The 23,906-nt window shown below is 85.9% G+C and overlaps 1 protein-coding gene across 1 annotated transcript in view; it reads left to right on the top strand.

Annotated features, from left to right (window-relative positions):
- Nucleotides 1-23,906, top strand: part of UNCX (UNC homeobox) — a 111,273-nt gene that overhangs the window by 582 nt on the left and 86,785 nt on the right. The window contains exon 2 of the mRNA XM_048492509.1: nt 1,466-1,641. Coding sequence (XP_048348466.1) covers nt 1,466-1,641 — 176 coding nt within the window. The remainder of the gene's footprint in view (nt 1-1,465; nt 1,642-23,906) is intronic.

Genomic DNA, 23,906 nt, shown 5'->3' with positions numbered 1-23,906 from the left:
AAATGGGGCGGGGGGAGGCACCTGCGAATTGCCCCTCCCCTGACTTTTTTAGGGGGGGAGGGGGGTGTTGAGAAGATTTTGGAGAGCTTCAGGCCTTGGGAACATTTTTGGACAGCTTGTTTGGGGAAGGAGTCAGGCCCTGTTACTATTATTGGGGTTTTTTTTTAGTGGGGTGTGTATTTGAGGCAGTCCCTGTTACTATTATTGGGGCTACTGTCCCTGTTTTATTATTGGTTTTGTTTAATAGGGTGTTTATGTGAGACAGTCTTTGTTACTGATATTGGGCACTTTTGAGTGGGGCGCGCGTTTGAGGGTCAGGCCGAAGACGACAAAGACTCCCTCCAAACTTCATATATATCCTCTGGATTTGAGCAATATTTTTTTTACCCGGTGGGGGGCTTGAAATCGGGAGGTTTTGGCTCTGGGGAAACCCGCTAGAGTCCCTATTTAAAAAAAAAAACCCTGTTGTTTGCTTCAGCCACGTTAGCGGCAACCCGGGAACGGGGCCGACCTGGAAATCTGTTTTGCTTTTGTTTTGTTTTATTGATTGTTTCCTGCCTGGCCCTGGATGGCACCCGGCATCCCTGCCAAAAATCACATTCAAGTTTCGTTTGGGGGTTTTTTTCCCCTGGCGAAATTGTGGGGTGTTTTTTTTTTCCTGGGGAAATTTGATTCAGAAGGTGTGTTTGGCTGCTCCAGCGGCCTTAGCTGGCTTGGGGGGGGGGGGGTCAGGAAAGGTTCTTTTTAGGGCCCTGGAAAGCGTGGTGGGGTTGAAGAAACTGCTTATGGCTCGTCCAAAACCTAGACTGCACCCCTTTGATCTAGGATTTCAGAGCCTGTAGAGGCCTGGATGTGGGTCCGAAGGGGGTTTCTTGTCTACATTTTTTATTACATCACCTTTGGCCTGGCAAAGACTGACGCACCTCACCCTCCCCAAACTAAAATAGCCAAGGGGGGGCTGAGACACCCTCCACCAAATATGGGAAAGCTTTTTTTTTTAAAGGGCATCGTTGTGGGGGAATTTGTGCGCCTTCCCGGAGCCTGCAGTAAGACATTTCGCCCTGAATTTCTTAGCCAGGAATGGCCCTTCTTAAGAAACATAGACTGCCCCATAGGGCAATCTATGGGGCTTTCTCTGAAGTGAGGACAGGGTTGAGAGGCGGGGAGGACCCCAAAGGAGTCTTCTAAAAGGATCTTTTACATGTCTTTCAAAAGGTGTTTCCAAGGGGTGAAGGGCCTTTCCTAAGAAACATGCAGGGCCAAGAGATTCTTTGGCAGTCGAGGGGGTTTCCTCGGAAGTAAGGACGGGTTGAGAGCCGGGGAGGACCCCAGAGGAGCCTTTAAAAAAGCCTTTCAAAAGATGTTTCCAAGCCCAGTTGCCCGGGGGAAGGGGGCGCGCCTGGGTGGATTATTTGGATAGGGGTTTTTATCCCTGGGTCTGACACGCGCCTCTGCCTTTTTCCAGACTCGGGAGACCCGGACAAGGAAAGCCCCGGGTGCAAAAGACGCCGGACCCGGACCAATTTTACCGGCTGGCAGTTGGAAGAGCTGGAAAAGGCCTTTAACGAGAGCCACTACCCGGACGTCTTCATGCGGGAGGCGCTGGCGTTGCGGCTGGACTTGGTGGAATCGAGAGTGCAGGTACATCTCTGGGGGGACCCCCCTCCACACACTTTCTCCCCTCCACCCCTCCCTTTCCCCACATTCTTGAAGCAAAAGGGGACGATCCCGCAGCCGGTTAAGCCATTGCAAAGAGAGCGGGGCGCGCGGCTTAACTTGGCCCGGATCGTGCCCAAAGACCCCTTTTTTGTTGGAGTTGGTGGGGGGGGGGGAAGAGAAAGAGAGGAAGAGAGAGAGGAAGAGGAGGAGAGAGGGCGAATTAAATACCTCCCCTCCTGGAAATCCGAGGCAGGCGTGAAGGGAATGTTAATTGTCGCTTTTAATCCTGACACTTCGCCCTCCCGTCAGTTTCTCGGGGTGGGGTGTGTGTGTGTTAAATGCAGTGAGTATGGGTTTGTACGGTTGCTTGTTTCGCCTCCTTTCTCTCTCTCTCTCCTCCCCACCCCCCCTCCGCTGCAAAGTCCCCAAAACCAGATTTCAAACGCAGAGACTTCTGCCCACTAAAGTCTGGGTCCACCTTGTCCAGAAATAGCCCTTAATATCCAACACGCGTTCAGATTTTGTGGCTCCCCCCCCACCCTCAAGACTTGGGAGGGTTTTTTTCTAAAGGGCAAATGAAGCTTCTGACCAGTTTGGGGGGGAGGGTCGCAGAGCAATAAGGCGAGTTGGCTGGTCCCACCAAAAATTGGGCTGAAACTGTTTCCTTTTTCCATTTCCCCCCGGGGTGCTACTAGGGGCGGCGACAGAGATTCCCGCCCCCTTCTGCGTTCTAGAAAATGTAATAATTAATAATCATACAGCTTTGAGAAGAGGAAACCCGAAAATGTGCTAGAAATGTCCTAGAAAATGTCAGAAGAATAATAAACAAGAAAATGTGCTAGAAATGTTCTAGAAAATGTCAGAATGATAATAAACAAGAAAATGTGCTACAAATGTTCTAGAAAATGTCATAATAATAATTATTAATAATAATAATGGATAATAATCCAGTTCTGAGAAGAGGAAAAGCGACTGCAAAACTAGAGACGCGCTCCACCGGAAAAAATGCCACCAAACCCTGTAATAAAGCCCCACAGAAAGACAGGGGATAAAATCCGGCGATTTCTCCTCCCTTTCCCAATATTTTTGGGCATTTATTTCTCGCAAGGGTTCATGGCACGACTGGGTCTTGGCGTTGTCTAAACGGCGCGCGAGCAAAACGCGTGGGAGCCTCCCTGTCCTTTTCTGAGCCCCCTCCCGGATGCTGACCTCTCTCTGTTTCGAAATCCTTTTATCCAATTTGTTCAGAGGCTGGGGAGAGGGAGTCGAGACCCCCGGTTCCCCCCTCTAATACGATAATGAGTAATTCCTGATGACAAGCCACGGCAGGAAGGAATAAATAATATTATTTAAGCTCTGGGGAGGGGGCTCCCGTCTGGAGGCAAATGGCTTTCTCCCCCCTGTCATTTTTCCCTGATCGAATCCTTTTTTTTTAATTTTTAAGAAAGATTGTCGCACGCCCCCCCAATTCTTTTTTTAAAAAAACTGCTCCATCGTTTGTTTTCTGGGGGGAAATACGATTACTTTTTTTAAAGCAAGCACGTGCGGTTTGGCGATGTGTTTATTGCAGGTTGCTGAGAAGGGAAAAGAGAAGAATTAGGGAAAGGACGGGGGGGGGGTCTACAAACAGAAGCTGCTTTCTCACCCCCCTCCCCTTTGGAAAACTTTTGCAATATTTTGGAGAGCGGTCCTCTCGCTTGCTTTCCTGTTTGCGTTTCCCAACTCCTCGCAAAGAACGGGCCTTGCTTCAAAACTCCTTGAATATCTGTATTCAAGGTATATTCTTTTTTTTGGGGGGGGGGTCCGTCCCTTTTCGTCTTTCGGTTTGAGTACCATTGAAGAATGGGGGAAAGGCCGCGCGCGTTTGGAGACCTCGGAGTCCGCGGTTAGCCTCAGCTAAAATACGCGAGTGCGCCTTTTCGGTTTCCACCAGCTTCTGAGCTAAGCCTTTTCTTTATCTCCCTCGATGCAAACATGCAAAAAGGGGGCTGTATTTTGGGGGGTGGGGTGGGGGTGACAGAGAAGGAGGGCTTCCCTGCGCTTTGTGGCGCTTTCCACGCGTAACTCCAGCGCCAAGAGAGACAAGGGGGGGTGAGGGTGGGGACAGCGACTGGGTCCTAAGAATATTTCCCGGGAAGCAAGCCCCCTGGAATAAAACTGAGCCGACTGTGGAGTAAACTTGGTATTGACTGGAGTTGAGTTGCTGTCTCGGTGCGTATTTTGCGCGGCTGGAAGCGCAAGGTTGCGTGGTCGCTGCATTCCCAATCTATTGCGAATGGTCTTTTTTACATTATTTTTTAAAATGTATTTCCTTTTTTAAAAGTGGGGAATAATTCACCCCGTCCCCGTTGGAATAATATCCCCCGTGAGTTTCTTTACAAAGGTCGAATGCAAAACTTTGCCGCGGCTTCCTCCGAGAGTGGCTTACGGAGAACTTTTCCCAGTCTAAAAGGTCAGGGCGCAAACTTCAGGGGAAGGCCGGTCTGGAGAAGTCATCTCTGGGTCCACCTCATAGGGAAAGGGATGTCGGGAGAGCGGAAGGCCCCGGCCGATCTCGGGGTTCCCGGTTTTTCTCGGTTCTGGAACTTTCCGAATTGTTCACCCCCAACCCCAGCATTGTCTCTTTCCCCCACCCCCCCACCCCCCCCCCCCCCCCCCCCCCCAACACCCACCCCCCCCCCCCCACCCCCCCTACCCCCCCCCCCCCCCCCCCCCCCCACCCCCCCCCCCCCCCACACCCCCCCCCCCCCACCCCCCCCCCCCCCCACCCCCCCCCCCCCCCACCCCCCCCCCCCCCCACCCCCCCCCCCCCCCACCCCCCCCCCCCCCCACCCCCCCCCCCCCCCACCCCCCCCCCCCCCCACCCCCCCCCCCCCCCACCCCCCCCCCCCCCCACCCCCCCCCCCCCCCACCCCCCCCCCCCCCCACCCCCCCCCCCCCCCACCCCCCCCCCCCCCCACCCCCCCCCCCCCCCACCCCCCCCCCCCCCCACCCCCCCCCCCCCCCACCCCCCCCCCCCCCCACCCCCCCCCCCCCCCACCCCCCCCCCCCCCCACCCCCCCCCCCCCCCACCCCCCCCCCCCCCCACCCCCCCCCCCCCCCACCCCCCCCCCCCCCCACCCCCCCCCCCCCCCACCCCCCCCCCCCCCCACCCCCCCCCCCCCCCACCCCCCCCCCCCCCCACCCCCCCCCCCCCCCACCCCCCCCCCCCCCCACCCCCCCCCCCCCCCACCCCCCCCCCCCCCCACCCCCCCCCCCCCCCACCCCCCCCCCCCCCCACCCCCCCCCCCCCCCACCCCCCCCCCCCCCCACCCCCCCCCCCCCCCACCCCCCCCCCCCCCCACCCCCCCCCCCCCCCACCCCCCCCCCCCCCCACCCCCCCCCCCCCCCACCCCCCCCCCCCCCCACCCCCCCCCCCCCCCACCCCCCCCCCCCCCCACCCCCCCCCCCCCCCACCCCCCCCCCCCCCCACCCCCCCCCCCCCCCACCCCCCCCCCCCCCCACCCCCCCCCCCCCCCACCCCCCCCCCCCCCCACCCCCCCCCCCCCCCACCCCCCCCCCCCCCCACCCCCCCCCCCCCCCACCCCCCCCCCCCCCCACCCCCCCCCCCCCCCACCCCCCCCCCCCCCCACCCCCCCCCCCCCCCACCCCCCCCCCCCCCCACCCCCCCCCCCCCCCACCCCCCCCCCCCCCCACCCCCCCCCCCCCCCACCCCCCCCCCCCCCCACCCCCCCCCCCCCCCACCCCCCCCCCCCCCCACCCCCCCCCCCCCCCACCCCCCCCCCCCCCCACCCCCCCCCCCCCCCACCCCCCCCCCCCCCCACCCCCCCCCCCCCCCACCCCCCCCCCCCCCCACCCCCCCCCCCCCCCACCCCCCCCCCCCCCCACCCCCCCCCCCCCCCACCCCCCCCCCCCCCCACCCCCCCCCCCCCCCACCCCCCCCCCCCCCCACCCCCCCCCCCCCCCACCCCCCCCCCCCCCCACCCCCCCCCCCCCCCACCCCCCCCCCCCCCCACCCCCCCCCCCCCCCACCCCCCCCCCCCCCCACCCCCCCCCCCCCCCACCCCCCCCCCCCCCCACCCCCCCCCCCCCCCACCCCCCCCCCCCCCCACCCCCCCCCCCCCCCACCCCCCCCCCCCCCCACCCCCCCCCCCCCCCACCCCCCCCCCCCCCCACCCCCCCCCCCCCCCACCCCCCCCCCCCCCCACCCCCCCCCCCCCCCACCCCCCCCCCCCCCCACCCCCCCCCCCCCCCACCCCCCCCCCCCCCCACCCCCCCCCCCCCCCACCCCCCCCCCCCCCCACCCCCCCCCCCCCCCACCCCCCCCCCCCCCCACCCCCCCCCCCCCCCACCCCCCCCCCCCCCCACCCCCCCCCCCCCCCACCCCCCCCCCCCCCCACCCCCCCCCCCCCCCACCCCCCCCCCCCCCCACCCCCCCCCCCCCCCACCCCCCCCCCCCCCCACCCCCCCCCCCCCCCACCCCCCCCCCCCCCCACCCCCCCCCCCCCCCACCCCCCCCCCCCCCCACCCCCCCCCCCCCCCACCCCCCCCCCCCCCCACCCCCCCCCCCCCCCACCCCCCCCCCCCCCCACCCCCCCCCCCCCCCACCCCCCCCCCCCCCCACCCCCCCCCCCCCCCACCCCCCCCCCCCCCCACCCCCCCCCCCCCCCACCCCCCCCCCCCCCCACCCCCCCCCCCCCCCACCCCCCCCCCCCCCCACCCCCCCCCCCCCCCACCCCCCCCCCCCCCCACCCCCCCCCCCCCCCACCCCCCCCCCCCCCCACCCCCCCCCCCCCCCACCCCCCCCCCCCCCCACCCCCCCCCCCCCCCACCCCCCCCCCCCCCCACCCCCCCCCCCCCCCACCCCCCCCCCCCCCCACCCCCCCCCCCCCCCACCCCCCCCCCCCCCCACCCCCCCCCCCCCCCACCCCCCCCCCCCCCCACCCCCCCCCCCCCCCACCCCCCCCCCCCCCCACCCCCCCCCCCCCCCACCCCCCCCCCCCCCCACCCCCCCCCCCCCCCACCCCCCCCCCCCCCCACCCCCCCCCCCCCCCACCCCCCCCCCCCCCCACCCCCCCCCCCCCCCACCCCCCCCCCCCCCCACCCCCCCCCCCCCCCACCCCCCCCCCCCCCCACCCCCCCCCCCCCCCACCCCCCCCCCCCCCCACCCCCCCCCCCCCCCACCCCCCCCCCCCCCCACCCCCCCCCCCCCCCACCCCCCCCCCCCCCCACCCCCCCCCCCCCCCACCCCCCCCCCCCCCCACCCCCCCCCCCCCCCACCCCCCCCCCCCCCCACCCCCCCCCCCCCCCACCCCCCCCCCCCCCCACCCCCCCCCCCCCCCACCCCCCCCCCCCCCCACCCCCCCCCCCCCCCACCCCCCCCCCCCCCCACCCCCCCCCCCCCCCACCCCCCCCCCCCCCCACCCCCCCCCCCCCCCACCCCCCCCCCCCCCCACCCCCCCCCCCCCCCACCCCCCCCCCCCCCCACCCCCCCCCCCCCCCACCCCCCCCCCCCCCCACCCCCCCCCCCCCCCACCCCCCCCCCCCCCCACCCCCCCCCCCCCCCACCCCCCCCCCCCCCCACCCCCCCCCCCCCCCACCCCCCCCCCCCCCCACCCCCCCCCCCCCCCACCCCCCCCCCCCCCCACCCCCCCCCCCCCCCACCCCCCCCCCCCCCCACCCCCCCCCCCCCCCACCCCCCCCCCCCCCCACCCCCCCCCCCCCCCACCCCCCCCCCCCCCCACCCCCCCCCCCCCCCACCCCCCCCCCCCCCCACCCCCCCCCCCCCCCACCCCCCCCCCCCCCCACCCCCCCCCCCCCCCACCCCCCCCCCCCCCCACCCCCCCCCCCCCCCACCCCCCCCCCCCCCCACCCCCCCCCCCCCCCACCCCCCCCCCCCCCCACCCCCCCCCCCCCCCACCCCCCCCCCCCCCCACCCCCCCCCCCCCCCACCCCCCCCCCCCCCCACCCCCCCCCCCCCCCACCCCCCCCCCCCCCCACCCCCCCCCCCCCCCACCCCCCCCCCCCCCCACCCCCCCCCCCCCCCACCCCCCCCCCCCCCCACCCCCCCCCCCCCCCACCCCCCCCCCCCCCCACCCCCCCCCCCCCCCACCCCCCCCCCCCCCCACCCCCCCCCCCCCCCACCCCCCCCCCCCCCCACCCCCCCCCCCCCCCACCCCCCCCCCCCCCCACCCCCCCCCCCCCCCACCCCCCCCCCCCCCCACCCCCCCCCCCCCCCACCCCCCCCCCCCCCCACCCCCCCCCCCCCCCACCCCCCCCCCCCCCCACCCCCCCCCCCCCCCACCCCCCCCCCCCCCCACCCCCCCCCCCCCCCACCCCCCCCCCCCCCCACCCCCCCCCCCCCCCACCCCCCCCCCCCCCCACCCCCCCCCCCCCCCACCCCCCCCCCCCCCCACCCCCCCCCCCCCCCACCCCCCCCCCCCCCCACCCCCCCCCCCCCCCACCCCCCCCCCCCCCCACCCCCCCCCCCCCCCACCCCCCCCCCCCCCCACCCCCCCCCCCCCCCACCCCCCCCCCCCCCCACCCCCCCCCCCCCCCACCCCCCCCCCCCCCCACCCCCCCCCCCCCCCACCCCCCCCCCCCCCCACCCCCCCCCCCCCCCACCCCCCCCCCCCCCCACCCCCCCCCCCCCCCACCCCCCCCCCCCCCCACCCCCCCCCCCCCCCACCCCCCCCCCCCCCCACCCCCCCCCCCCCCCACCCCCCCCCCCCCCCACCCCCCCCCCCCCCCACCCCCCCCCCCCCCCACCCCCCCCCCCCCCCACCCCCCCCCCCCCCCACCCCCCCCCCCCCCCACCCCCCCCCCCCCCCACCCCCCCCCCCCCCCACCCCCCCCCCCCCCCACCCCCCCCCCCCCCCACCCCCCCCCCCCCCCACCCCCCCCCCCCCCCACCCCCCCCCCCCCCCACCCCCCCCCCCCCCCACCCCCCCCCCCCCCCACCCCCCCCCCCCCCCACCCCCCCCCCCCCCCACCCCCCCCCCCCCCCACCCCCCCCCCCCCCCACCCCCCCCCCCCCCCACCCCCCCCCCCCCCCACCCCCCCCCCCCCCCACCCCCCCCCCCCCCCACCCCCCCCCCCCCCCACCCCCCCCCCCCCCCACCCCCCCCCCCCCCCACCCCCCCCCCCCCCCACCCCCCCCCCCCCCCACCCCCCCCCCCCCCCACCCCCCCCCCCCCCCACCCCCCCCCCCCCCCACCCCCCCCCCCCCCCACCCCCCCCCCCCCCCACCCCCCCCCCCCCCCACCCCCCCCCCCCCCCACCCCCCCCCCCCCCCACCCCCCCCCCCCCCCACCCCCCCCCCCCCCCACCCCCCCCCCCCCCCACCCCCCCCCCCCCCCACCCCCCCCCCCCCCCACCCCCCCCCCCCCCCACCCCCCCCCCCCCCCACCCCCCCCCCCCCCCACCCCCCCCCCCCCCCACCCCCCCCCCCCCCCACCCCCCCCCCCCCCCACCCCCCCCCCCCCCCACCCCCCCCCCCCCCCACCCCCCCCCCCCCCCACCCCCCCCCCCCCCCACCCCCCCCCCCCCCCACCCCCCCCCCCCCCCACCCCCCCCCCCCCCCACCCCCCCCCCCCCCCACCCCCCCCCCCCCCCACCCCCCCCCCCCCCCACCCCCCCCCCCCCCCACCCCCCCCCCCCCCCACCCCCCCCCCCCCCCACCCCCCCCCCCCCCCACCCCCCCCCCCCCCCACCCCCCCCCCCCCCCACCCCCCCCCCCCCCCACCCCCCCCCCCCCCCACCCCCCCCCCCCCCCACCCCCCCCCCCCCCCACCCCCCCCCCCCCCCACCCCCCCCCCCCCCCACCCCCCCCCCCCCCCACCCCCCCCCCCCCCCACCCCCCCCCCCCCCCACCCCCCCCCCCCCCCACCCCCCCCCCCCCCCACCCCCCCCCCCCCCCACCCCCCCCCCCCCCCACCCCCCCCCCCCCCCACCCCCCCCCCCCCCCACCCCCCCCCCCCCCCACCCCCCCCCCCCCCCACCCCCCCCCCCCCCCACCCCCCCCCCCCCCCACCCCCCCCCCCCCCCACCCCCCCCCCCCCCCACCCCCCCCCCCCCCCACCCCCCCCCCCCCCCACCCCCCCCCCCCCCCACCCCCCCCCCCCCCCACCCCCCCCCCCCCCCACCCCCCCCCCCCCCCACCCCCCCCCCCCCCCACCCCCCCCCCCCCCCACCCCCCCCCCCCCCCACCCCCCCCCCCCCCCACCCCCCCCCCCCCCCACCCCCCCCCCCCCCCACCCCCCCCCCCCCCCACCCCCCCCCCCCCCCACCCCCCCCCCCCCCCACCCCCCCCCCCCCCCACCCCCCCCCCCCCCCACCCCCCCCCCCCCCCACCCCCCCCCCCCCCCACCCCCCCCCCCCCCCACCCCCCCCCCCCCCCACCCCCCCCCCCCCCCACCCCCCCCCCCCCCCACCCCCCCCCCCCCCCACCCCCCCCCCCCCCCACCCCCCCCCCCCCCCACCCCCCCCCCCCCCCACCCCCCCCCCCCCCCACCCCCCCCCCCCCCCACCCCCCCCCCCCCCCACCCCCCCCCCCCCCCACCCCCCCCCCCCCCCACCCCCCCCCCCCCCCACCCCCCCCCCCCCCCACCCCCCCCCCCCCCCACCCCCCCCCCCCCCCACCCCCCCCCCCCCCCACCCCCCCCCCCCCCCACCCCCCCCCCCCCCCACCCCCCCCCCCCCCCACCCCCCCCCCCCCCCACCCCCCCCCCCCCCCACCCCCCCCCCCCCCCACCCCCCCCCCCCCCCACCCCCCCCCCCCCCCACCCCCCCCCCCCCCCACCCCCCCCCCCCCCCACCCCCCCCCCCCCCCACCCCCCCCCCCCCCCACCCCCCCCCCCCCCCACCCCCCCCCCCCCCCACCCCCCCCCCCCCCCACCCCCCCCCCCCCCCACCCCCCCCCCCCCCCACCCCCCCCCCCCCCCACCCCCCCCCCCCCCCACCCCCCCCCCCCCCCACCCCCCCCCCCCCCCACCCCCCCCCCCCCCCACCCCCCCCCCCCCCCACCCCCCCCCCCCCCCACCCCCCCCCCCCCCCACCCCCCCCCCCCCCCACCCCCCCCCCCCCCCACCCCCCCCCCCCCCCACCCCCCCCCCCCCCCACCCCCCCCCCCCCCCACCCCCCCCCCCCCCCACCCCCCCCCCCCCCCACCCCCCCCCCCCCCCACCCCCCCCCCCCCCCACCCCCCCCCCCCCCCACCCCCCCCCCCCCCCACCCCCCCCCCCCCCCACCCCCCCCCCCCCCCACCCCCCCCCCCCCCCACCCCCCCCCCCCCCCACCCCCCCCCCCCCCCACCCCCCCCCCCCCCCACCCCCCCCCCCCCCCACCCCCCCCCCCCCCCACCCCCCCCCCCCCCCACCCCCCCCCCCCCCCACCCCCCCCCCCCCCCACCCCCCCCCCCCCCCACCCCCCCCCCCCCCCACCCCCCCCCCCCCCCACCCCCCCCCCCCCCCACCCCCCCCCCCCCCCACCCCCCCCCCCCCCCACCCCCCCCCCCCCCCACCCCCCCCCCCCCCCACCCCCCCCCCCCCCCACCCCCCCCCCCCCCCACCCCCCCCCCCCCCCACCCCCCCCCCCCCCCACCCCCCCCCCCCCCCACCCCCCCCCCCCCCCACCCCCCCCCCCCCCCACCCCCCCCCCCCCCCACCCCCCCCCCCCCCCACCCCCCCCCCCCCCCACCCCCCCCCCCCCCCACCCCCCCCCCCCCCCACCCCCCCCCCCCCCCACCCCCCCCCCCCCCCACCCCCCCCCCCCCCCACCCCCCCCCCCCCCCACCCCCCCCCCCCCCCACCCCCCCCCCCCCCCACCCCCCCCCCCCCCCACCCCCCCCCCCCCCCACCCCCCCCCCCCCCCACCCCCCCCCCCCCCCACCCCCCCCCCCCCCCACCCCCCCCCCCCCCCACCCCCCCCCCCCCCCACCCCCCCCCCCCCCCACCCCCCCCCCCCCCCACCCCCCCCCCCCCCCACCCCCCCCCCCCCCCACCCCCCCCCCCCCCCACCCCCCCCCCCCCCCACCCCCCCCCCCCCCCACCCCCCCCCCCCCCCACCCCCCCCCCCCCCCACCCCCCCCCCCCCCCACCCCCCCCCCCCCCCACCCCCCCCCCCCCCCACCCCCCCCCCCCCCCACCCCCCCCCCCCCCCACCCCCCCCCCCCCCCACCCCCCCCCCCCCCCACCCCCCCCCCCCCCCACCCCCCCCCCCCCCCACCCCCCCCCCCCCCCACCCCCCCCCCCCCCCACCCCCCCCCCCCCCCACCCCCCCCCCCCCCCACCCCCCCCCCCCCCCACCCCCCCCCCCCCCCACCCCCCCCCCCCCCCACCCCCCCCCCCCCCCACCCCCCCCCCCCCCCACCCCCCCCCCCCCCCACCCCCCCCCCCCCCCACCCCCCCCCCCCCCCACCCCCCCCCCCCCCCACCCCCCCCCCCCCCCACCCCCCCCCCCCCCCACCCCCCCCCCCCCCCACCCCCCCCCCCCCCCACCCCCCCCCCCCCCCACCCCCCCCCCCCCCCACCCCCCCCCCCCCCCACCCCCCCCCCCCCCCACCCCCCCCCCCCCCCACCCCCCCCCCCCCCCACCCCCCCCCCCCCCCACCCCCCCCCCCCCCCACCCCCCCCCCCCCCCACCCCCCCCCCCCCCCACCCCCCCCCCCCCCCACCCCCCCCCCCCCCCACCCCCCCCCCCCCCCACCCCCCCCCCCCCCCACCCCCCCCCCCCCCCACCCCCCCCCCCCCCCACCCCCCCCCCCCCCCACCCCCCCCCCCCCCCACCCCCCCCCCCCCCCACCCCCCCCCCCCCCCACCCCCCCCCCCCCCCACCCCCCCCCCCCCCCACCCCCCCCCCCCCCCACCCCCCCCCCCCCCCACCCCCCCCCCCCCCCACCCCCCCCCCCCCCCACCCCCCCCCCCCCCCACCCCCCCCCCCCCCCACCCCCCCCCCCCCCCACCCCCCCCCCCCCCCACCCCCCCCCCCCCCCACCCCCCCCCCCCCCCACCCCCCCCCCCCCCCACCCCCCCCCCCCCCCACCCCCCCCCCCCCCCACCCCCCCCCCCCCCCACCCCCCCCCCCCCCCACCCCCCCCCCCCCCCACCCCCCCCCCCCCCCACCCCCCCCCCCCCCCACCCCCCCCCCCCCCCACCCCCCCCCCCCCCCACCCCCCCCCCCCCCCACCCCCCCCCCCCCCCACCCCCCCCCCCCCCCACCCCCCCCCCCCCCCACCCCCCCCCCCCCCCACCCCCCCCCCCCCCCACCCCCCCCCCCCCCCACCCCCCCCCCCCCCCACCCCCCCCCCCCCCCACCCCCCCCCCCCCCCACCCCCCCCCCCCCCCACCCCCCCCCCCCCCCACCCCCCCCCCCCCCCACCCCCCCCCCCCCCCACCCCCCCCCCCCCCCACCCCCCCCCCCCCCCACCCCCCCCCCCCCCCACCCCCCCCCCCCCCCACCCCCCCCCCCCCCCACCCCCCCCCCCCCCCACCCCCCCCCCCCCCCACCCCCCCCCCCCCCCACCCCCCCCCCCCCCCACCCCCCCCCCCCCCCACCCCCCCCCCCCCCCACCCCCCCCCCCCCCCACCCCCCCCCCCCCCCACCCCCCCCCCCCCCCACCCCCCCCCCCCCCCACCCCCCCCCCCCCCCACCCCCCCCCCCCCCCACCCCCCCCCCCCCCCACCCCCCCCCCCCCCCACCCCCCCCCCCCCCCACCCCCCCCCCCCCCCACCCCCCCCCCCCCCCACCCCCCCCCCCCCCCACCCCCCCCCCCCCCCACCCCCCCCCCCCCCCACCCCCCCCCCCCCCCACCCCCCCCCCCCCCCACCCCCCCCCCCCCCCACCCCCCCCCCCCCCCACCCCCCCCCCCCCCCACCCCCCCCCCCCCCCACCCCCCCCCCCCCCCACCCCCCCCCCCCCCCACCCCCCCCCCCCCCCACCCCCCCCCCCCCCCACCCCCCCCCCCCCCCACCCCCCCCCCCCCCCACCCCCCCCCCCCCCCACCCCCCCCCCCCCCCACCCCCCCCCCCCCCCACCCCCCCCCCCCCCCACCCCCCCCCCCCCCCACCCCCCCCCCCCCCCACCCCCCCCCCCCCCCACCCCCCCCCCCCCCCACCCCCCCCCCCCCCCACCCCCCCCCCCCCCCACCCCCCCCCCCCCCCACCCCCCCCCCCCCCCACCCCCCCCCCCCCCCACCCCCCCCCCCCCCCACCCCCCCCCCCCCCCACCCCCCCCCCCCCCCACCCCCCCCCCCCCCCACCCCCCCCCCCCCCCACCCCCCCCCCCCCCCACCCCCCCCCCCCCCCACCCCCCCCCCCCCCCACCCCCCCCCCCCCCCACCCCCCCCCCCCCCCACCCCCCCCCCCCCCCACCCCCCCCCCCCCCCACCCCCCCCCCCCCCCACCCCCCCCCCCCCCCACCCCCCCCCCCCCCCACCCCCCCCCCCCCCCACCCCCCCCCCCCCCCACCCCCCCCCCCCCCCACCCCCCCCCCCCCCCACCCCCCCCCCCCCCCACCCCCCCCCCCCCCCACCCCCCCCCCCCCCCACCCCCCCCCCCCCCCACCCCCCCCCCCCCCCACCCCCCCCCCCCCCCACCCCCCCCCCCCCCCACCCCCCCCCCCCCCCACCCCCCCCCCCCCCCACCCCCCCCCCCCCCCACCCCCCCCCCCCCCCACCCCCCCCCCCCCCCACCCCCCCCCCCCCCCACCCCCCCCCCCCCCCACCCCCCCCCCCCCCCACCCCCCCCCCCCCCCACCCCCCCCCCCCCCCACCCCCCCCCCCCCCCACCCCCCCCCCCCCCCACCCCCCCCCCCCCCCACCCCCCCCCCCCCCCACCCCCCCCCCCCCCCACCCCCCCCCCCCCCCACCCCCCCCCCCCCCCACCCCCCCCCCCCCCCACCCCCCCCCCCCCCCACCCCCCCCCCCCCCCACCCCCCCCCCCCCCCACCCCCCCCCCCCCCCACCCCCCCCCCCCCCCACCCCCCCCCCCCCCCACCCCCCCCCCCCCCCACCCCCCCCCCCCCCCACCCCCCCCCCCCCCCACCCCCCCCCCCCCCCACCCCCCCCCCCCCCCACCCCCCCCCCCCCCCACCCCCCCCCCCCCCCACCCCCCCCCCCCCCCACCCCCCCCCCCCCCCACCCCCCCCCCCCCCCACCCCCCCCCCCCCCCACCCCCCCCCCCCCCCACCCCCCCCCCCCCCCACCCCCCCCCCCCCCCACCCCCCCCCCCCCCCACCCCCCCCCCCCCCCACCCCCCCCCCCCCCCACCCCCCCCCCCCCCCACCCCCCCCCCCCCCCACCCCCCCCCCCCCCCACCCCCCCCCCCCCCCACCCCCCCCCCCCCCCACCCCCCCCCCCCCCCACCCCCCCCCCCCCCCACCCCCCCCCCCCCCCACCCCCCCCCCCCCCCACCCCCCCCCCCCCCCACCCCCCCCCCCCCCCACCCCCCCCCCCCCCCACCCCCCCCCCCCCCCACCCCCCCCCCCCCCCACCCCCCCCCCCCCCCACCCCCCCCCCCCCCCACCCCCCCCCCCCCCCACCCCCCCCCCCCCCCACCCCCCCCCCCCCCCACCCCCCCCCCCCCCCACCCCCCCCCCCCCCCACCCCCCCCCCCCCCCACCCCCCCCCCCCCCCACCCCCCCCCCCCCCCACCCCCCCCCCCCCCCACCCCCCCCCCCCCCCACCCCCCCCCCCCCCCACCCCCCCCCCCCCCCACCCCCCCCCCCCCCCACCCCCCCCCCCCCCCACCCCCCCCCCCCCCCACCCCCCCCCCCCCCCACCCCCCCCCCCCCCCACCCCCCCCCCCCCCCACCCCCCCCCCCCCCCACCCCCCCCCCCCCCCACCCCCCCCCCCCCCCACCCCCCCCCCCCCCCACCCCCCCCCCCCCCCACCCCCCCCCCCCCCCACCCCCCCCCCCCCCCACCCCCCCCCCCCCCCACCCCCCCCCCCCCCCACCCCCCCCCCCCCCCACCCCCCCCCCCCCCCACCCCCCCCCCCCCCCACCCCCCCCCCCCCCCACCCCCCCCCCCCCCCACCCCCCCCCCCCCCCACCCCCCCCCCCCCCCACCCCCCCCCCCCCCCACCCCCCCCCCCCCCCACCCCCCCCCCCCCCCACCCCCCCCCCCCCCCACCCCCCCCCCCCCCCACCCCCCCCCCCCCCCACCCCCCCCCCCCCCCACCCCCCCCCCCCCCCACCCCCCCCCCCCCCCACCCCCCCCCCCCCCCACCCCCCCCCCCCCCCACCCCCCCCCCCCCCCACCCCCCCCCCCCCCCACCCCCCCCCCCCCCCACCCCCCCCCCCCCCCACCCCCCCCCCCCCCCACCCCCCCCCCCCCCCACCCCCCCCCCCCCCCACCCCCCCCCCCCCCCACCCCCCCCCCCCCCCACCCCCCCCCCCCCCCACCCCCCCCCCCCCCCACCCCCCCCCCCCCCCACCCCCCCCCCCCCCCACCCCCCCCCCCCCCCACCCCCCCCCCCCCCCACCCCCCCCCCCCCCCACCCCCCCCCCCCCCCACCCCCCCCCCCCCCCACCCCCCCCCCCCCCCACCCCCCCCCCCCCCCACCCCCCCCCCCCCCCACCCCCCCCCCCCCCCACCCCCCCCCCCCCCCACCCCCCCCCCCCCCCACCCCCCCCCCCCCCCACCCCCCCCCCCCCCCACCCCCCCCCCCCCCCACCCCCCCCCCCCCCCACCCCCCCCCCCCCCCACCCCCCCCCCCCCCCACCCCCCCCCCCCCCCACCCCCCCCCCCCCCCACCCCCCCCCCCCCCCACCCCCCCCCCCCCCCACCCCCCCCCCCCCCCACCCCCCCCCCCCCCCACCCCCCCCCCCCCCCACCCCCCCCCCCCCCCACCCCCCCCCCCCCCCACCCCCCCCCCCCCCCACCCCCCCCCCCCCCCACCCCCCCCCCCCCCCACCCCCCCCCCCCCCCACCCCCCCCCCCCCCCACCCCCCCCCCCCCCCACCCCCCCCCCCCCCCACCCCCCCCCCCCCCCACCCCCCCCCCCCCCCACCCCCCCCCCCCCCCACCCCCCCCCCCCCCCACCCCCCCCCCCCCCCACCCCCCCCCCCCCCCACCCCCCCCCCCCCCCACCCCCCCCCCCCCCCACCCCCCCCCCCCCCCACCCCCCCCCCCCCCCACCCCCCCCCCCCCCCACCCCCCCCCCCCCCCACCCCCCCCCCCCCCCACCCCCCCCCCCCCCCACCCCCCCCCCCCCCCACCCCCCCCCCCCCCCACCCCCCCCCCCCCCCACCCCCCCCCCCCCCCACCCCCCCCCCCCCCCACCCCCCCCCCCCCCCACCCCCCCCCCCCCCCACCCCCCCCCCCCCCCACCCCCCCCCCCCCCCACCCCCCCCCCCCCCCACCCCCCCCCCCCCCCACCCCCCCCCCCCCCCACCCCCCCCCCCCCCCACCCCCCCCCCCCCCCACCCCCCCCCCCCCCCACCCCCCCCCCCCCCCACCCCCCCCCCCCCCCACCCCCCCCCCCCCCCACCCCCCCCCCCCCCCACCCCCCCCCCCCCCCACCCCCCCCCCCCCCCACCCCCCCCCCCCCCCACCCCCCCCCCCCCCCACCCCCCCCCCCCCCCACCCCCCCCCCCCCCCACCCCCCCCCCCCCCCACCCCCCCCCCCCCCCACCCCCCCCCCCCCCCACCCCCCCCCCCCCCCACCCCCCCCCCCCCCCACCCCCCCCCCCCCCCACCCCCCCCCCCCCCCACCCCCCCCCCCCCCCACCCCCCCCCCCCCCCACCCCCCCCCCCCCCCACCCCCCCCCCCCCCCACCCCCCCCCCCCCCCACCCCCCCCCCCCCCCACCCCCCCCCCCCCCCACCCCCCCCCCCCCCCACCCCCCCCCCCCCCCACCCCCCCCCCCCCCCACCCCCCCCCCCCCCCACCCCCCCCCCCCCCCACCCCCCCCCCCCCCCACCCCCCCCCCCCCCCACCCCCCCCCCCCCCCACCCCCCCCCCCCCCCACCCCCCCCCCCCCCCACCCCCCCCCCCCCCCACCCCCCCCCCCCCCCACCCCCCCCCCCCCCCACCCCCCCCCCCCCCCACCCCCCCCCCCCCCCACCCCCCCCCCCCCCCACCCCCCCCCCCCCCCACCCCCCCCCCCCCCCACCCCCCCCCCCCCCCACCCCCCCCCCCCCCCACCCCCCCCCCCCCCCACCCCCCCCCCCCCCCACCCCCCCCCCCCCCCACCCCCCCCCCCCCCCACCCCCCCCCCCCCCCACCCCCCCCCCCCCCCACCCCCCCCCCCCCCCACCCCCCCCCCCCCCCACCCCCCCCCCCCCCCACCCCCCCCCCCCCCCACCCCCCCCCCCCCCCACCCCCCCCCCCCCCCACCCCCCCCCCCCCCCACCCCCCCCCCCCCCCACCCCCCCCCCCCCCCACCCCCCCCCCCCCCCACCCCCCCCCCCCCCCACCCCCCCCCCCCCCCACCCCCCCCCCCCCCCACCCCCCCCCCCCCCCACCCCCCCCCCCCCCCACCCCCCCCCCCCCCCACCCCCCCCCCCCCCCACCCCCCCCCCCCCCCACCCCCCCCCCCCCCCACCCCCCCCCCCCCCCACCCCCCCCCCCCCCCACCCCCCCCCCCCCCCACCCCCCCCCCCCCCCACCCCCCCCCCCCCCCACCCCCCCCCCCCCCCACCCCCCCCCCCCCCCACCCCCCCCCCCCCCCACCCCCCCCCCCCCCCACCCCCCCCCCCCCCCACCCCCCCCCCCCCCCACCCCCCCCCCCCCCCACCCCCCCCCCCCCCCACCCCCCCCCCCCCCCACCCCCCCCCCCCCCCACCCCCCCCCCCCCCCACCCCCCCCCCCCCCCACCCCCCCCCCCCCCCACCCCCCCCCCCCCCCACCCCCCCCCCCCCCCACCCCCCCCCCCCCCCACCCCCCCCCCCCCCCACCCCCCCCCCCCCCCACCCCCCCCCCCCCCCACCCCCCCCCCCCCCCACCCCCCCCCCCCCCCACCCCCCCCCCCCCCCACCCCCCCCCCCCCCCACCCCCCCCCCCCCCCACCCCCCCCCCCCCCCACCCCCCCCCCCCCCCACCCCCCCCCCCCCCCACCCCCCCCCCCCCCCACCCCCCCCCCCCCCCACCCCCCCCCCCCCCCACCCCCCCCCCCCCCCACCCCCCCCCCCCCCCACCCCCCCCCCCCCCCACCCCCCCCCCCCCCCACCCCCCCCCCCCCCCACCCCCCCCCCCCCCCACCCCCCCCCCCCCCCACCCCCCCCCCCCCCCACCCCCCCCCCCCCCCACCCCCCCCCCCCCCCACCCCCCCCCCCCCCCACCCCCCCCCCCCCCCACCCCCCCCCCCCCCCACCCCCCCCCCCCCCCACCCCCCCCCCCCCCCACCCCCCCCCCCCCCCACCCCCCCCCCCCCCCACCCCCCCCCCCCCCCACCCCCCCCCCCCCCCACCCCCCCCCCCCCCCACCCCCCCCCCCCCCCACCCCCCCCCCCCCCCACCCCCCCCCCCCCCCACCCCCCCCCCCCCCCACCCCCCCCCCCCCCCACCCCCCCCCCCCCCCACCCCCCCCCCCCCCCACCCCCCCCCCCCCCCACCCCCCCCCCCCCCCACCCCCCCCCCCCCCCACCCCCCCCCCCCCCCACCCCCCCCCCCCCCCACCCCCCCCCCCCCCCACCCCCCCCCCCCCCCACCCCCCCCCCCCCCCACCCCCCCCCCCCCCCACCCCCCCCCCCCCCCACCCCCCCCCCCCCCCACCCCCCCCCCCCCCCACCCCCCCCCCCCCCCACCCCCCCCCCCCCCCACCCCCCCCCCCCCCCACCCCCCCCCCCCCCCACCCCCCCCCCCCCCCACCCCCCCCCCCCCCCACCCCCCCCCCCCCCCACCCCCCCCCCCCCCCACCCCCCCCCCCCCCCACCCCCCCCCCCCCCCACCCCCCCCCCCCCCCACCCCCCCCCCCCCCCACCCCCCCCCCCCCCCACCCCCCCCCCCCCCCACCCCCCCCCCCCCCCACCCCCCCCCCCCCCCACCCCCCCCCCCCCCCACCCCCCCCCCCCCCCACCCCCCCCCCCCCCCACCCCCCCCCCCCCCCACCCCCCCCCCCCCCCACCCCCCCCCCCCCCCACCCCCCCCCCCCCCCACCCCCCCCCCCCCCCACCCCCCCCCCCCCCCACCCCCCCCCCCCCCCACCCCCCCCCCCCCCCACCCCCCCCCCCCCCCACCCCCCCCCCCCCCCACCCCCCCCCCCCCCCACCCCCCCCCCCCCCCACCCCCCCCCCCCCCCACCCCCCCCCCCCCCCACCCCCCCCCCCCCCCACCCCCCCCCCCCCCCACCCCCCCCCCCCCCCACCCCCCCCCCCCCCCACCCCCCCCCCCCCCCACCCCCCCCCCCCCCCACCCCCCCCCCCCCCCACCCCCCCCCCCCCCCACCCCCCCCCCCCCCCACCCCCCCCCCCCCCCACCCCCCCCCCCCCCCACCCCCCCCCCCCCCCACCCCCCCCCCCCCCCACCCCCCCCCCCCCCCACCCCCCCCCCCCCCCACCCCCCCCCCCCCCCACCCCCCCCCCCCCCCACCCCCCCCCCCCCCCACCCCCCCCCCCCCCCACCCCCCCCCCCCCCCACCCCCCCCCCCCCCCACCCCCCCCCCCCCCCACCCCCCCCCCCCCCCACCCCCCCCCCCCCCCACCCCCCCCCCCCCCCACCCCCCCCCCCCCCCACCCCCCCCCCCCCCCACCCCCCCCCCCCCCCACCCCCCCCCCCCCCCACCCCCCCCCCCCCCCACCCCCCCCCCCCCCCACCCCCCCCCCCCCCCACCCCCCCCCCCCCCCACCCCCCCCCCCCCCCACCCCCCCCCCCCCCCACCCCCCCCCCCCCCCACCCCCCCCCCCCCCCACCCCCCCCCCCCCCCACCCCCCCCCCCCCCCACCCCCCCCCCCCCCCACCCCCCCCCCCCCCCACCCCCCCCCCCCCCCACCCCCCCCCCCCCCCACCCCCCCCCCCCCCCACCCCCCCCCCCCCCCACCCCCCCCCCCCCCCACCCCCCCCCCCCCCCACCCCCCCCCCCCCCCACCCCCCCCCCCCCCCACCCCCCCCCCCCCCCACCCCCCCCCCCCCCCACCCCCCCCCCCCCCCACCCCCCCCCCCCCCCACCCCCCCCCCCCCCCACCCCCCCCCCCCCCCACCCCCCCCCCCCCCCACCCCCCCCCCCCCCCACCCCCCCCCCCCCCCACCCCCCCCCCCCCCCACCCCCCCCCCCCCCCACCCCCCCCCCCCCCCACCCCCCCCCCCCCCCACCCCCCCCCCCCCCCACCCCCCCCCCCCCCCACCCCCCCCCCCCCCCACCCCCCCCCCCCCCCACCCCCCCCCCCCCCCACCCCCCCCCCCCCCCACCCCCCCCCCCCCCCACCCCCCCCCCCCCCCACCCCCCCCCCCCCCCACCCCCCCCCCCCCCCACCCCCCCCCCCCCCCACCCCCCCCCCCCCCCACCCCCCCCCCCCCCCACCCCCCCCCCCCCCCACCCCCCCCCCCCCCCACCCCCCCCCCCCCCCACCCCCCCCCCCCCCCACCCCCCCCCCCCCCCACCCCCCCCCCCCCCCACCCCCCCCCCCCCCCACCCCCCCCCCCCCCCACCCCCCCCCCCCCCCACCCCCCCCCCCCCCCACCCCCCCCCCCCCCCACCCCCCCCCCCCCCCACCCCCCCCCCCCCCCACCCCCCCCCCCCCCCACCCCCCCCCCCCCCCACCCCCCCCCCCCCCCACCCCCCCCCCCCCCCACCCCCCCCCCCCCCCACCCCCCCCCCCCCCCACCCCCCCCCCCCCCCACCCCCCCCCCCCCCCACCCCCCCCCCCCCCCACCCCCCCCCCCCCCCACCCCCCCCCCCCCCCACCCCCCCCCCCCCCCACCCCCCCCCCCCCCCACCCCCCCCCCCCCCCACCCCCCCCCCCCCCCACCCCCCCCCCCCCCCACCCCCCCCCCCCCCCACCCCCCCCCCCCCCCACCCCCCCCCCCCCCCACCCCCCCCCCCCCCCACCCCCCCCCCCCCCCACCCCCCCCCCCCCCCACCCCCCCCCCCCCCCACCCCCCCCCCCCCCCACCCCCCCCCCCCCCCACCCCCCCCCCCCCCCACCCCCCCCCCCCCCCACCCCCCCCCCCCCCCACCCCCCCCCCCCCCCACCCCCCCCCCCCCCCACCCCCCCCCCCCCCCACCCCCCCCCCCCCCCACCCCCCCCCCCCCCCACCCCCCCCCCCCCCCACCCCCCCCCCCCCCCACCCCCCCCCCCCCCCACCCCCCCCCCCCCCCACCCCCCCCCCCCCCCACCCCCCCCCCCCCCCACCCCCCCCCCCCCCCACCCCCCCCCCCCCCCACCCCCCCCCCCCCCCACCCCCCCCCCCCCCCACCCCCCCCCCCCCCCACCCCCCCCCCCCCCCACCCCCCCCCCCCCCCACCCCCCCCCCCCCCCACCCCCCCCCCCCCCCACCCCCCCCCCCCCCCACCCCCCCCCCCCCCCACCCCCCCCCCCCCCCACCCCCCCCCCCCCCCACCCCCCCCCCCCCCCACCCCCCCCCCCCCCCACCCCCCCCCCCCCCCACCCCCCCCCCCCCCCACCCCCCCCCCCCCCCACCCCCCCCCCCCCCCACCCCCCCCCCCCCCCACCCCCCCCCCCCCCCACCCCCCCCCCCCCCCACCCCCCCCCCCCCCCACCCCCCCCCCCCCCCACCCCCCCCCCCCCCCACCCCCCCCCCCCCCCACCCCCCCCCCCCCCCACCCCCCCCCCCCCCCACCCCCCCCCCCCCCCACCCCCCCCCCCCCCCACCCCCCCCCCCCCCCACCCCCCCCCCCCCCCACCCCCCCCCCCCCCCACCCCCCCCCCCCCCCACCCCCCCCCCCCCCCACCCCCCCCCCCCCCCACCCCCCCCCCCCCCCACCCCCCCCCCCCCCCACCCCCCCCCCCCCCCACCCCCCCCCCCCCCCACCCCCCCCCCCCCCCACCCCCCCCCCCCCCCACCCCCCCCCCCCCCCACCCCCCCCCCCCCCCACCCCCCCCCCCCCCCACCCCCCCCCCCCCCCACCCCCCCCCCCCCCCACCCCCCCCCCCCCCCACCCCCCCCCCCCCCCACCCCCCCCCCCCCCCACCCCCCCCCCCCCCCACCCCCCCCCCCCCCCACCCCCCCCCCCCCCCACCCCCCCCCCCCCCCACCCCCCCCCCCCCCCACCCCCCCCCCCCCCCACCCCCCCCCCCCCCCACCCCCCCCCCCCCCCACCCCCCCCCCCCCCCACCCCCCCCCCCCCCCACCCCCCCCCCCCCCCACCCCCCCCCCCCCCCACCCCCCCCCCCCCCCACCCCCCCCCCCCCCCACCCCCCCCCCCCCCCACCCCCCCCCCCCCCCACCCCCCCCCCCCCCCACCCCCCCCCCCCCCCACCCCCCCCCCCCCCCACCCCCCCCCCCCCCCACCCCCCCCCCCCCCCACCCCCCCCCCCCCCCACCCCCCCCCCCCCCCACCCCCCCCCCCCCCCACCCCCCCCCCCCCCCACCCCCCCCCCCCCCCACCCCCCCCCCCCCCCACCCCCCCCCCCCCCCACCCCCCCCCCCCCCCACCCCCCCCCCCCCCCACCCCCCCCCCCCCCCACCCCCCCCCCCCCCCACCCCCCCCCCCCCCCACCCCCCCCCCCCCCCACCCCCCCCCCCCCCCACCCCCCCCCCCCCCCACCCCCCCCCCCCCCCACCCCCCCCCCCCCCCACCCCCCCCCCCCCCCACCCCCCCCCCCCCCCACCCCCCCCCCCCCCCACCCCCCCCCCCCCCCACCCCCCCCCCCCCCCACCCCCCCCCCCCCCCACCCCCCCCCCCCCCCACCCCCCCCCCCCCCCACCCCCCCCCCCCCCCACCCCCCCCCCCCCCCACCCCCCCCCCCCCCCACCCCCCCCCCCCCCCACCCCCCCCCCCCCCCACCCCCCCCCCCCCCCACCCCCCCCCCCCCCCACCCCCCCCCCCCCCCACCCCCCCCCCCCCCCACCCCCCCCCCCCCCCACCCCCCCCCCCCCCCACCCCCCCCCCCCCCCACCCCCCCCCCCCCCCACCCCCCCCCCCCCCCACCCCCCCCCCCCCCCACCCCCCCCCCCCCCCACCCCCCCCCCCCCCCACCCCCCCCCCCCCCCACCCCCCCCCCCCCCCACCCCCCCCCCCCCCCACCCCCCCCCCCCCCCACCCCCCCCCCCCCCCACCCCCCCCCCCCCCCACCCCCCCCCCCCCCCACCCCCCCCCCCCCCCACCCCCCCCCCCCCCCACCCCCCCC

This window comes from Sphaerodactylus townsendi, linkage group LG04 (genome assembly GCF_021028975.2).
Source record: "Sphaerodactylus townsendi isolate TG3544 linkage group LG04, MPM_Stown_v2.3, whole genome shotgun sequence".
Classification (NCBI taxonomy): domain Eukaryota; kingdom Metazoa; phylum Chordata; class Lepidosauria; order Squamata; family Sphaerodactylidae; genus Sphaerodactylus; species Sphaerodactylus townsendi.
The sequence above is the reverse complement of the archived record's forward strand: the minus strand, read 5'-3'. Positions and strand labels throughout refer to the sequence as shown.